This window comes from Sparus aurata, chromosome 10 (genome assembly GCF_900880675.1).
Source record: "Sparus aurata chromosome 10, fSpaAur1.1, whole genome shotgun sequence".
NCBI lineage: Eukaryota > Metazoa > Chordata > Actinopteri > Spariformes > Sparidae > Sparus > Sparus aurata.
In genome coordinates, this window is record NC_044196.1 from 35,319,449 (window position 1) to 35,333,892 (window position 14,444).

General features: G+C 41.2%; 1 protein-coding gene across 11 annotated transcripts in view; it reads right to left on the minus strand.

Annotated features, from left to right (window-relative positions):
- The window catches only part of mark2b (MAP/microtubule affinity-regulating kinase 2b), a 54,886-nt gene that overhangs the window by 17,793 nt on the left and 22,649 nt on the right, over positions 1-14,444 (minus strand). For 6 of the 11 annotated variants that reach the window (XM_030431089.1, XM_030431088.1, XM_030431092.1 and 3 more), the window contains exons 4-16: positions 12,831-12,879; positions 12,569-12,634; positions 12,160-12,230; positions 11,747-11,803; positions 9,852-10,088; positions 7,608-7,727; positions 6,565-6,667; positions 6,303-6,415; positions 5,853-5,927; positions 5,483-5,540; positions 4,980-5,128; positions 3,622-3,710; positions 84-233 (exon numbers count right to left, since the gene is read on the minus strand). In XM_030431089.1, coding sequence (XP_030286949.1) covers positions 84-233; positions 3,622-3,710; positions 4,980-5,128; positions 5,483-5,540; positions 5,853-5,927; positions 6,303-6,415; positions 6,565-6,667; positions 7,608-7,727; positions 9,852-10,088; positions 11,747-11,803; positions 12,160-12,230; positions 12,569-12,634; positions 12,831-12,879 — 1,337 coding nt within the window. The remainder of the gene's footprint in view (positions 1-83; positions 234-3,621; positions 3,711-4,979; positions 5,129-5,482; positions 5,541-5,852; positions 5,928-6,302; positions 6,416-6,564; positions 6,668-7,607; positions 7,728-9,851; positions 10,089-11,746; positions 11,804-12,159; positions 12,231-12,568; positions 12,635-12,830; positions 12,880-14,444) is intronic. The other 5 variants (XM_030431086.1, XM_030431096.1, XM_030431090.1 and 2 more) reach the window with 4 other exon arrangements.

A 14,444-nucleotide genomic window follows, 5' to 3' on the forward strand; every position in this document is an offset into this window, starting at 1 on the left:
GATGATCTGTGGTGCGGCTGAACGGGGCTGAGGGAGCTCTGAGTGTGTCTGTGCGAGTGTGCGAGTGTGCGAGAGAGACTTGCCTGGGTCGTGGTGCGTGCAGGTCAGAGGGGCATGGATGATTGGAGGAGGACAGGGACTTGTGGTGGCGGATACGCGAGGAGGAGGAGGAGGAGGAGGAGAGGACGGCAGCAGCCGAGGCAGTGGAGGCGCGGGAGCCCGGAGTGTTTAGGCTGGGAGGAGGGGGGAGGAACAGGAGGAGTGCCCCGCCCAATGCACACACACACACACACACACACACACACACACACACACACACACACACACACACACACACACAGACAAACGACAAATTCACCAAAGATACACACAATCAAACATACACACAGTCACACACACCGGGCAGGGTTTGTGTGTGGGTGGGTGGGGAGGTGAGGTGGAGCATGGTTAGAAGCAGCACTTATCAAACAAGGTAAGGTGGGAGGGGGGAGGAAGGAGGGAGAGAAGAGCAGAGAGAACAGACACAAGTGGAAGAAAAGAGGAAGTGCAGACATAAAGAGACAGAAAACAGAGAAAAGTGACTTGAACAAAGAAAAGTTGGCCTTCTGTTGCTCTCATTGCTTCACTGTAGTTTAACAGGAAGAAAAACAGACAATCAAAGGCTCAGCGCGTTCGTCTGCCTTCATTGTTTCATGCAAAATCTTCCCGACACAGCGGGCAAAGCACAACAGACCAACTTTTAACAGCAACAGCTCGGAAGACTGAAAACACACTGAAGACGAATCAAGTGGACAAAGTCAGGTTATCATAATTACAAAAACGCGCAAAGCAACAAAACTCAACAATGAAACCACATCATAATAAGTGAAGACATCCCAGTATTTCTACTTTTTTTAAAGCAAATCATATCATTTTTTGAGAATTGGGCAAAAGACAAAAAGTTTCATCAATTATAGTTTAAAATGTAAAGTATTATTATTGTTACGTTTATTAATAGTACTTTCTGAATTAAGCCTGTGCCTAAAATACTATCTCATGATTCTTAATGGCTCCTGCTTTTGACCAAACTCAGGAAAAACAACATATAAGCACATCTAACCAATGAAACAATGTGATGTGGATTATTGTTGCTAAAAATAGGATTTTGAGGTCTAATGATGAGTTTCTTTCTTTTTAATTTTGATGATAAATGTTCTTGTCCGCTTTAAGCAGAAATGCCAAAAGTCCAATAATTTCAGGTTCTGCTTGTCTTTGGTGTCTCCAATGATAGTTAATTGAACAGCTTTGAGATTTGATGGACTGCTGGTCAAACAAAACAAGACATCTAAAGATGTCACCTTGTTTTAATCAATACACTGAAAAATGATCTGCAGATCTATCAATAAAAGGAATTTTGCAACACTACAAGACAACAGTTTAAGTCTACATGAACCAACTAAATTTGTACTTTTGCAATTACTAATGGACAGGCAAGGTGTTTCTTCACTCACTTTGACTCTAAGCTTGCAGTATTATAGATGTGTTTCTTCCTTTACTACCATAAAATAACTATCTGTGACAAAGAGTTATTTGTTGAATTACTTTAGCAGAACAACACTTGAGTATTTGCTGAACACTCGCTTAATATCAGCGAGCGTCCTACGAGCAACACAGCTCTGCACATTACGGAGAGCTCTGACTGGACTTTATCCACACACAGAAACAAACACAGTGAGAGACAGGGGAGAGCGGTACCAGAGAGAGAGATGGCTGAAGACAGAGCAGAGGAATGAGCAATGAGAGAGAGAGACGGACATTATGGAGGTCAACCAAACAGCTGCTAATTGCACAGAAAACAAACAGAGCTGAGAGAAACACACACAGTCTTTTTGACAAGGATTAGTTTGGCTAGTGATGGAAAAAGAACTGCATTCACTGGACAACCCAGTGTGTGGCAAGAGTTTCAGTATGTGTGACATGTATGTTTAAGCTTGTGTGAGTAGGTATTTTTGTGTATGTGTAAGCCTATTAAGAGGCAAGCGCAGGGACCATATAGTGCCACTAAGAGTTAATATTCCATCACAAGTCTTCCTAATCTCCTTAGAGGAAGAGAGAGAGGGAGGAGAAAAAGAAAGATTGATATAAAAGACAAGAAGGGGGGAAAAAGGAAGCTGGAGAAATGAAAAAAAATGAGGTGCCAAGAAAATCTGAGTGACTTAAGATCCAGAGGGACAAGAGCCCAGATAGAGGAACACCAAACGGAGGAAATTAGAAAAGGACAGAAAGGAAAAACGAGGAAATGGGGAGGGAGGGGTAACAAGTATTAAAGCCCAAACTTCAAAGCATTAACGATGATCAAAAAGTCACTTTAAAATCAAAGCAGATGACAACCACTAAGTTAGCAGAGCTACCATGGCTAATAGACCCATAGTACTTAAAAAAAGAAAAATGCTGTCTCAAATGACCACATCGTCACCATTTAGCGTAGAAAAAAAGACAGAAATGTATCAGAATTTACAGCCTGAACATGTATTCAGTGTAATCATTTCCATTATATTGCATGTAGCCGACTATGTTAGGTACGAAGGGGTCATCTGAGACTGATGTAACAAGTAAAAAAGCTTTAATGACAATGAACACTGCATCATGATATGGATTATGGTTTGCATTTATTTTTAATGCTCAAGAAAGCAAACAAAGCTGGTTAAGCATGAGTTATGTGTGCATAGTTGTATGTATGGACGGGCCAGAGGTGTATTTAGATGTACAAACCCAGGGCAAAAAATCCAAAACAAAGCCATTCCTATGTGAACAAAATGTTGTCTTGTCCATATTGGAAGAGGAAGAGGGAGCTGGAAGGATGGATTATATTTAGGAAGGATGAAATGAGACAGGGGAAACAGTCGGGGATGTCACACTCCGCGATATCCAGATTCAATGACGGAATAATGGAAAAAGAGGGAGCTTGACTTGTGGCAGTACCCATTGGTAGACTTCATGTTTTTTTTTTCTCCCGAAACCCCAGAAATCCTGTTTTTTATTACCCTAGTTAATTACCGTCTCTACCAGGCTATCCCTGGTTTGATATTGGGTAAAAAGTTGTTTGATTCAACTCCAGGTTTGGGGAGGTTCTTCAGAAGAGGAACAATTTACCAAAGGAAAAGAACAAAAAAAGAGTAAATGAGGTCCCGTGTCAGCATATGTCAACCTGCATGCATGTGAACAAGTTACCATTGGCTCTGACTGGCAGGCCTCAATCAGACCATCATGGGTAATCTGTAATCTACTGGAGGTTTGGCCTAAATTCCAGAGGGAGCCTGATTTCCTTGTCCAGGAGGGCTCACCCCGCCCTGGGGAAAGCTGTGGGCCTCCCTGAGCCAGCTGGCAGAGCTCTGGAGAGTACCAGCCAAGGTCTGGGATTCAGTCACTGAGACAGCTGTGGGACTGCTTCATTCACAAACCATGCTGAGTGTGTTTGTATTATATGTGTGTCTGCGTGTGCTAGTGATGAAGCTGCCTCCACTTGGGGTGTCAGGGAAGACAGAGAAAGAGTGTGTGTGGAAACGATACACGCATGTGTATATGTATATATGTAAGTGTGTGTGTGAGTGTGTGAGTGTGTGTGAGTGTGTGTGAGTGTACCTGTCCTTGCCGTTCTGGATGCCCTGGCCCAGCGTGGCTCTCTCAGTCAGAGGAGAGTTCCGACTGCGTCCAGTGGACAGGATGCTATTCTGAAGGGAGAGAGGAAGAAAAGAAATTCAATCTTCAAAGAATCATCACTGAATAGAATTCCCTTTAACAAATACATTTTTGCTTTGAATTACAAAATTATTTTATTTTCGTGCTTGTTCATTTGCTGTCAGAATTATAATCATGTCAGACCAACACGAGTCGGTACACGAGATGTCGTCCTATGATGCTGAAACAGTGCGAACAAGTAAACACTGGTGACGAGACATTTTGTGATGTATGCAATGAGTGCGTAAGCACAGAACATAGATAGAAACATCAAGAAATATGACAAGTACGAGACAACACCCAACCAAACCAAAACAAAGAAAACATACTGATGAGAGAAATCCTTATAATAACGTCAGGATGTTACCTCTGATAGGGACCCAAGTCCACATGCCAATAAAATGATAAACGTGTAAGCCGTGCCACTTTGACAGTGTGTGATTGAACAGAATAACGAGACCAAAATTGGTACGTACATGCCCACATGGTCCTGAGGAAGCCACATCAGCTTACTTTAACGAACACAACCCTACTAACCTTTAGAGCAGCTTACCTGAGGAAATGTGAAATTCACTGCTCTCTTTTAAATAGTCTCTTAAAAATGTTCCTGCATTGCCTTTTTAAAATGATTTTATATGTCAGTTATCTTATCGTTACTTGAATCCATTATTTCCTCTTTCAAGCTATTTTATTTATGACTGTATTTACTGACAGTGATTCAAATACATGAATGTTCTCCAGACTTTTTTTTATTTGTCCTTGTTTGTAAAGCACATTTGAAACTATAGGTAACAGTGGTTTAGGAAGGTGCTATATTCATTTATTTATCTAAGTTATAATTATGATCTTATGTAAAAGCAGTGCAGGTGAACTAGGGTTTTGTGGTGACAAAAGTGACAAGAGTGACTACCTCAAATATATCTACTATCATTTCTAAAACCTAACCCTAACCCAACTTATAACACATTTGTTAGTTGGTCTGTCTGATGAAATATGTTCATTTGTTTATCTATTTCTTAACTGGCACTAAGTGAGTGGATGACAGCTATGTGTGTCATGTCACAAAAAGAAAAGCACAGGCCTAAATAATGATTCAATGATTTCTGACTTCAATTTAGTTGCTTCACTTTCAGGGTCCTGGTATTGCTCATTGTCACATATAATCATTAATGTTATGGTGACACCTGTGCTTTTCCTTACTATACCAAGCCAAAGCCATGTTGCACAAGTCATGTGAGCAGTGTGGGTGTGTGTGGTCTCACGGTGGACGGCGTGGCGCTCTTCTTGTCAGCAGAGACCAGAGGGCTGGCCGGCACCTTGGTAGTGGAGCTGCCTGACGAACCTTTCCTCCCAGAATCCTCAGCTGCAGTCCTGTTGTCTGCTTGACCCCCTCTCTTAGAGTAGGAGGAGCCTGGAGAAAGACAGAGAGAGAGTGCATCAGAAAGTCTATCAACTCCTGTGACTTGTCTTGTCTCGTATCTCAAAAGTCTGTCTCGCCTTCTTTTGTTGTACTTAAATCAATATGCAACATGTTCGAAAACTATTTTGGTGCTAAACAGGACGTTTTGAACATATTGCCTGCCTTTCGAATCTTTAATTTGATCATCATTTCCACCTACTTCATTGCGGCATAACTTGAGACCATCCTATCATGCACCAGAAATGAAATGAGAGGATTTTAATCTGCGTCCACTTTTCCTTCTCCTAAACCGCTAAACACACACCAGCTTCACCCCCTTCCCCCTGCAGCATACACCAATCTCACCTTGGTCGGTGGCTCTGCGGTTCTGAGGCTTCTGGTTGGAGGACACACTGCGTTGTACCTGAGAGATGGACACACAATGTCAGTTTGGTATTCTTTACGTGACATCTTTTCCGCAGACACACCGGGATGTAAGAATGCTAGCTGAACAAACCTACAACAATGGTGAATTCAAGCATCTGGGGAGGACATTGGTTGCTGTATGTAGGTCTGCAATCTAAAACCTAAAATGTACCTACATCAGGACCAGATTCCCAGCGTGTTTTTGGTTTAAAAAAAAAAGAAGAGGTAAAGTCAGTGTACTCATGCCACTGGCTGGAGTTGGGAGGCCCCATTATGTGTTAGCAGAAGATGTTATGTGTTCTCATTGTACCTTATGAGGCGGGGAAGGAGCGTTTATGTTGCTTACATCACTTCCTGGCCGGGGCTTGATGCCACTTTCATCCAGCTGAGGGGAGAAAGAAAACAAACACAGGTCTAAATATGTGTGTATGATGAATATGTGTGTATGATGAATATGTGTGTATGATGAATATGTGTGTATGATGAATATGTGTGTATGAGACTGTGGCGTGGCTCTTACAAACACAAAGGACTTTGTAACATGACATTTTTTGAGGATAAATATACACATTCAAAGTCAGAGATGACAGCAAACTGTATGTTCTGATGGCTTGAGGGCAAAATAAAAATGAAGCCCTACATTTTCTTGTATATAATGATAAGTATGACTGTAGCTAAGAGAGCTCTGACAACCCAAAAATAACTGACATGTTACTGTGAAAATGGATGCATGGGTAGGTGTGAGAAAGAAAGAGTATACCTCAGAGTTCCTATAGTCCAGTAGCAGATATGCAGCCATCACATCATTGTACTTCTGGTTCACCAGTGAGTCCTGGATCTCCTCCTGAGAGAATCCCATCTGCAGCATGATGTCTGCACACACACAACCAGTTTACAATTAGAATCTTGAGCATCCTGCAGGATAAATATCTTTGAAAAGAACATCTGTACTCAAGTGTGTTTGTGCGTGGCTAAATAATGGAATACATTCGTCATTTCTTTTAGGGTGTTTCTGGGTCTACCTGTCCTCCTTGGGTCCTTATAATCTGGCATGGGTTCAATGTAGGGTTTGAGTTCTTCCTCCTCGTAGCCCACATTCATCCACCGGTCCCTCATTATCTGCTGCTGGGAGCAAAGCAAACGTACAGATACAGGCAGACATGAGATGTCAAGGGGCAAAAAGCAGAGGAAGGAGGAAAGGTTAAGGAATGAGAGAGGAGAGGAGAAAAAAGAGAGGGCAAAACGATGAGTACAAGAATTTCTTCAAGACAAGTTGGCATCACAAAGGAGAATACTCCAGAATTTGGCTAAACTAAAGCTGAATAAATTCCGCATTATTAATCTATTTAATCAACTAATCTTGTCAATTATTTGGCATTTCAAATGGGAATAGCCATGTAGATTTGTTCTTTAATATGCAAATGATTTCCTTAAGAATCACAAAAAGGAACCGTAACCTTTAACAGGCTACAGATCACAACAAAGCAAAAGTGATCCATATCGACCTGTTGGCTGCTTAGAAATGCAGACTCATCGTACACAGACTTTAAGGTAGGTGTAAATTAAACAGTCACAGGACTGAATTCTCACACTAAAGCTTGAGTCTTCTTTGTGTATTCTAACTGGGCCGCCATAACATTTAGCAGGTCAACCAGAGACAAGGCGAAGACAAAATTAGTCTGTTATTAACACAAAATGATAATGGGAATCACAAATGGTAAGGTACACCTGCTACTCATCCAAAAAGTTTTTGTTGCTATAACTTTACTGTCCATTTATCCTTAGTTCATCCAAATTCAGTTACTGATGAATCCCAAACTAACAAGTGTTCACTATGCCTTTAAAAAGGACTTTACACTTCAGCAACAAACTCACATACAGCTGCCGGAGCAGGTCCGGGTGTGAAAGCCACATTCACCATTAGACTGATGAATAAACAATCACTGGCCTAGTTATTAGGAGATTTTGTTTTTTTTCTTATGCAAAATTAATCAAGCTAAATATAATGGATTTGAAATCTGGTTCAGTTTGAATATTACATTTGTGTTAATGCAGTGCAGCGTACCTCGAGGCTGCCTCTTTTGGAGGGGTTCAGGATGAGGAACTTTTTGAGCAGATTCTCACAGTCCGTGGACATGTAGAAAGGAATCCTGTATTTACCACGCAGCACACGCTCTCTCAGTTCCTGGTGGTGGACAAGGGCATGGAGAGTCAACAGCAGCTCCAAAAACATTCACACAATCCTTTTCTCTTACATCCATAGATTCTGTCAAAGGGAAGCAAACGCTCTTAAATATTTGGGCAGCACTGAAAAGAAATTTTTTTTTCCCGATTAGCCAAGCAGCAACATAAGCTGCAGTTTCACCCCCAAAATGATTAATAGTTTTGTTAAGCAAGTAAAGCTTTCACCTAAGCACAAGTTAATAAGCATTTTAAAAAGCTATGATTCTTACACGGCGGTAGCATAGTATGTGGGTGGTATAACTAAAATAATATCATTCATATACTTTTTCTTTATCGGTCATACAATCAAAAATGTGTTCAAGATTTTTCTTGTATTCTTGCAGTCAAGTCAGGTACAAATAATCAGAATCACAGTCTAACAATCGTAATTTCTTTAGTGGTCTTTAATAAGGAAATTACATTTTAATGATGTGCCACTAAACGTATTAACCTCTTCCACATTACTCTCCCCACTAGAGGGGTCTTTGTAATTATAATCTATGGAGACACTGAAGGATAAATGCATACAGACAGCTGTTACAGGGCTCCAGACAAAATTTATGTATGTATACATCTATATATATAATCTGCAATTCATGAAATTCATCTCTCTGAGACCTTGACCAGTCAAATTTGTGCACCCATTCTTCACGAAAACAGTATTTTCTGCCCTTTTTCGCCACACTCCTGTCTTCAGACTTGATTTGACTCTGGCACACTTCTAGGCTTATCGTGGAGAAAATAACCCAGAGATTCCACCAGATAGGTGTACGGTGCCTTACTGCTCCGATCCGGTTTTACAGTGCCGCAGTTATAGGTCTGTGTTATAAAAACAACAACACGAAGTGTTCCTGACCGAAGGATTAGTAGAAGAGCTTTTGTTTGTCTCTTTTTGAGATTTGTGTGCTGGTGTCAACACAGAGTGTTTTATTTTGAAAAGTAACCGGATGTTTGTGGTCGGTGCTAAATTCAGCTGACTAGCTGATCACGTATCTGGTAGAATCGCGGAGTTCGTTTCGCCATTGTTCGCTGAAAGTGAAACCTTCTCCCTCTGCGCTTGGAACAACTTTCGGACCCTCCGCCTCCACACATTAGTCAATTACAGTGCCAGTCCCTGCCCATCTAACACACATTGGCCTGCCACCTGTCAGTCCAGATTCCAGATTCTTTGATTCGCTTTGGTTCCCTTCCACTACCGGTGTTAAAAAAAAAAAAAAAAAACACCGGCAAATTCACTGGTCACACATGTCTCAAATTTTGGTCGCAAAATGCACCGATTTGGTCGCAGTCTGGAGCCCTGTGTTAACACTGCTGTGATGTATGAAAATGGCTTTCAAAGAGTTTTACATTGAGGTCCTGTATTGACATACAAATCTGTCAAACTGGAAAACTGACTGTTAACCTGAAAGATTACTCTTTTGAAGTGCTGAAACATTCACACGAAACTGTCTTAGTTGTACTGTTTGCACTGTTTTGGTCGAAGCACAATGAAAAGGAAGAATGCATTCTGATACAGTGAGTGAAATGAAATCAGGAAACAGTGAGGCTCATTTCTGTTAAATAAATAGTGAGATCAGAAATTAAAGGTGTTAAACAAAACTCCAAACAGCAGGAGGTAGTGCAAAGGCACCCTAGATAAAGCAGGCATGTTAATATCAATATCATCTTATTCAATGTCATATCGCCCACCCAAAATGTGTCTGCACTTCCAGAGTGAGTCATGTGGGTACCGACTGAATGCAGTGTGATAGGTGGTATGAATAATTGTGAATAACTTTAGTTCACAGGAAGCATTGGATTCTTTCTGTTTAAAAAACAAATGACAGTTTTCAGTGCCTGTTAGTTGCATCACACCACCAAACCCCATTTGAACACAAACTGCTTGGGTTGGCACTGACACACTCATTCTCTCTAGCTCTTAATTTTTGCATTCTGTAGGGCAGAAGTAACTGAAACCAGCATGACAAATACTACAAACACCCACAGAATATAGACATCCGCTTACATAACCCACATGCACCGTACACACACATACGCAGGCAGACACACACACACACACACACACACACACACTCCTCTTCCTGACCTTGAGGTTCTGCCCGTCGAAGGGCAGCGAGCCGCTGACCAGTGTGTACAGGATCACCCCCAGGCTCCACACGTCCACCTCAGGCCCGTCGTACTTCTTGCCCTGAAAGAGCTCCGGGGCAGCGTAGGGCGGGGAGCCGCAGAACGTGTCCAGCTTGTTCCCCAGAGTGAACTCATTACTGAAGCCAAAGTCTGCTATCTTGATGTTCATGTCTGCGTCCAGCAGCAGGTTCTCTGCCTGCGGACAGACAAAGTGAGGGGGTGAGAGGAAAGCATAATTATGATGTAGTGAGCAGAAACATGCAGAGGCAAACAAGATGATAAAGATGGAGAGGAGGAAAGATTATAAAATGCAGGGTTTGTTTTTTCTGAATACTACATGCGCTAAGAAATGAAACACACTCTTAAGATTTTCTTTATGCGATATTGTAATGAGATAACATGTGGAAATAATTTTTCACCTTCCCTTCCTTACAGAAAAATCTAAACAACAAGAAATATTTAAAAGGCTTAGAGTTTAACAGGCCATCCTGTCATCCAGTGTCAGAGTAACAAAGATTTTCTCTGACATCCAAATGAGTTTGATGACAATCTATTTCACAGAAACACCTTTCTGTGGGGAGGGAAAACAACTGTGCTGGGTGAAAGAGGAGTGTTTTAGAGTAATGGTCTGGGGCCTACAAGTAGCTCACAATGGGCAAAGTGAGCTGCCTCAGTTTATTCCTGTGTGTGTTTGTATCCCTGAGCCTAAAGTGAGCCAGTGAGCAAGGAGGCTGGGGTTGCCTAGCAACAGGTGCGCTCTCCTTTTCACTTGCTCTGAATACTCTGCTGCTTCTGTGTGTTCGAGCGTGTTCGACGTGTGCGCGCACATTAAGTACAACCACTGACATCATCTCCATGCATTGACCTGAGCAATAAATGAACATCAGCTTCTGACAGATTTGAACATCTATAGCTGATTAACACTTTACATATAGTTATTTGTCTCTCTTAAAGTCTTCGATGTTCCTTTTTAGAAAAGAGAGCCACTGGAAATAATTGGATCCAGCAGTATTAACTATATCAAGAGTAGAATTGCAGCCATACTGTTTCTCATCTTAGGATCCAAACAGAGCAATTTTAGCCTCTTTATGAAATGCAGCCTCATCACACAGTGCTGTAGCAATGTAGGACCTGCTAAAGTGAAGTGTGTGCCAGATTACACATTACAACCCACAGATCAAGAGTGATTAGGATAATGTGCAGGATGGTACGCATTATAGTAATGAAAACTGTCTGTCCTCAAGAAGTTTTATTTCCCATGCTGCCTTCTTTGTAATTGCAGATCATTTCACCTGCTTAAAGCATATAAAGTATCTTATGACCTTGGTCAAAGCACTGAAAATGTTTATTGAAAAAGGCAAAAATAGCCAGGAGCGGGAAAAACAAGTTCGAGATTAGAGGTTCCTGTAAGGTTAGTAATCATGATAATGTCTTGTCTACAGGTCTGCCTGCTGGCACAATAAGAGGATTTACAACTCTGCATAATACTACAAACCAAAATGACCTGGAAGCATTAGACCTGTTTGCGTGTTTCATTTTTGGCACCAACTTATGTGAATCAAAGACAGGAGAGAGGGATCCAGTCTGCGACAAAACTGGAGAAATACATGGGAATACATGCGTGAATATTCACATGTAAGGGTACGTGTGTTTAAGCCTCAGCACTTGAGGAGGGATGTTATAACATCTTGTGATGAACCTCCAGGGCCGCTGTTCATGAGGGCAGGATTTCATCTCAAAAAGTCAAACCCTGCCTTGAAGAATAAAGTGGAGAGAGAGGAAGAGAGAGACTGCACGCACTCCTGCTTATACTTTGACACTCAGTGTAATTCAATAATGTGTGTGTCTTCTCACCTTGAGGTCTCTGTGTACTATACACTTCTGATGGCAATACTGCACCGCTGACACAATCTGGAGAGCGAAAAAAATGATTGAGAGAAAGACAAACGATGGGGACAGGTGAGACAGGAGACAAAGATGACACGATGGACGAATTGAAATGATTAGAAAATGAAATAAGACACTCAATTAGGGTTTCATCAGAAAGCAATGGCAAGGAAAACTAAGGATAGATCATAAAAAACATTGATATACAAAATGCTTTTTGGTACAATTGAAGCTTATTTCTTATTCATTTTTAAATCAAGCAAACGTTACTATTATTACAAAGCCACTTAATATCAGTCTAATATGCTTTAAAAAAACAGCAACTCAGACACAAATATTTATCAAATCACACACACCGATAGGCTCTAACACACACAAACCTGTCTGAATTTGGCACGGGCTTCTTTCTCCTTCATCCTGCCATGGGCCACCAAGTAATCAAAAACCTCTCCTGGGAGACAAGAGAAAAAAGAAGGAGAACAGATTTAGTGCTAGAACCTGATACTGGGTCAACCGGACATTGAACCAAGTCATGTCCTTTAACAGTGAGATAAATATTTGACTAATTCATCAAAATGTAAACACTTAAAAAACAAGCTTTTGATTTGTATTTATTTCATAAATGTTTTAAATGATAAAATTTAAAGCAAATAAACAACACCATGGTCAAAATACTGACGAGCCTGTACAGTCGGAGGAAAGGGAGCGTTTTTATTTGGGAACCTTTGGATTCTAAAATTTAGAGTGCCAAGCCTCAGGGGGAATGATTTCACAGTGACACACACTTACCTCCACTAGCGTACTCCATTACCAGGTACAAAGTCTTCTCTGTCTCTATCACCTCAAAGAGCTTGACTGGAGGTGGAGAAAGAAAGGCAAAGACAGTGGATTGGGGGTGGGAGGGAGGAGCAGGGGAAATAAGAGAGTTTAGATGGACAAGACCAGGGCAGCAAAAGTGAAAGCAAATATAAGAGATAAGAGAGAAAAGAGATTATTATGATTTGGCCTGAATACAGAACTGTGAAACATTAATCAAATCTGAGTGACTCACCTATGTTGGGGTGATTCAACATCTTCATGATCCTCACCTCTCGGAAGAGCTGCAAGAAACAAGCCACACAGAGTTGTGTGTCAAATGCACTGTCAGATAAAGGTTTCTGTCAGTGTGAATTTGAGTTGTGAGTTACATTTATATTTTACACTTTGTGCAAATTTCATACATTGTTATTTGTGTCATTGGAAAGACTCCAGAATCAACATTTGTAGAGGGTAAAGGGACACTAGAAACCTTCACTTCCTGCTTTTGAGCATGTGTGTCAAATTACTGGAAGGAAAACATCAGTTAGAATAGTTAGTTATGAATTACCGTCGGGAAAACAAGCAATACCTGGTCACATCTAAGGTCTGGCACAATGTAGGATTTTAAAGTTAAATAAACAATATCCTGCTGTAAACTCTCACATGATAATTTAAACTACTGGGTACAAAGTACTTATTTAATCAAGTCTAGCTCAACGTCATCCAAAGATGTGAAGAGACATTTTCAATCTACAAATATGTATTTCCTCAGAGGCTGCAGGTCAAACTACTGTTTACTGGAGTTTCATCTGGAGGACACACTGAAGACCGACCGCTAGGAGCTAGCCTACAGCTATCAAGGTGTCACAGGTGTTTACTACATTCAAAGACATCTCTAAGCCACTTTTTCAACATAACTTCAAAACCATCTTATATTTGGGAGCAAAACACTATATTAAATCAAGCTTTAAAGCTGATCTTATGTTTATCATAACTTTGAGACCACATACATTAATTACAGTGCAGCTACGCAACTACAAATCCATCACACATCAGGAGTTCTCTGTAAATTCTGGTCCTAGTGCGCATGGATGTGCATTTGAATGCGTCTGTCCATTTAATGTAAGGGTACGCAAACGTTTCTCTTTTTTTTATGTCTTCGCTCTTTCAGCGTCTTTGCTATGTCTTAAAGTTTTCTTGCCATGTGTTCTGTGTGTCTGAATTGGCAGAAGTGTGTATTCTGTGCGCAAGCATACATGGTTAGAGAGTGTGCGTGTAAGTGGACAGACCCCACCCTGCCACCATCAAAAGAAGTAATTGCAGCTTGTTTCCTGTAATTAAAACTCTCTCTGAAAACTAGACCACTTCAGAAAGACAGAGAGAGAGAGAGAGAGAGAGACAGACAGACAGACAGACAGACAGACAGACAGAGAGAGAGAGAGAGAGAGACCAAAAGAGAAAGACACGTGGGGCAGATGACTTGAAAATGACTTGAGAGAAAATGAGAAAAGAGAAGGGACTGAAATGTGTGCGTTTGTCTGTGTGCATGTGTGTGTGTGTGTGTGTCTGTGTTTGTCTATGTGCATGTGTGTGTGTGTGTGTTGTCTGTGTGCATGTTGTCTGTGTGCATATGTGTGCGTTTGTCTGTGTGCATGTGTGTGTGTGCGTTTGTCTGTGTGCGTGTGTGTTTGTCTGTGTGCATGTGTGTGTGTGTGTGCATTTGTCTGTGTGCAAGTGTGTGTGTGTGTGTGTGTGTGTGTGTGTGTGTGTTTGTCTGTGTGCGTGTGTGTTTGTCTGTGTGTGTGTGAGTGTGTGTGTGTGCGTTTGTCTGTGTGCAAGTGTGTGTGTGTGTGTGTGTGTGTGTTTG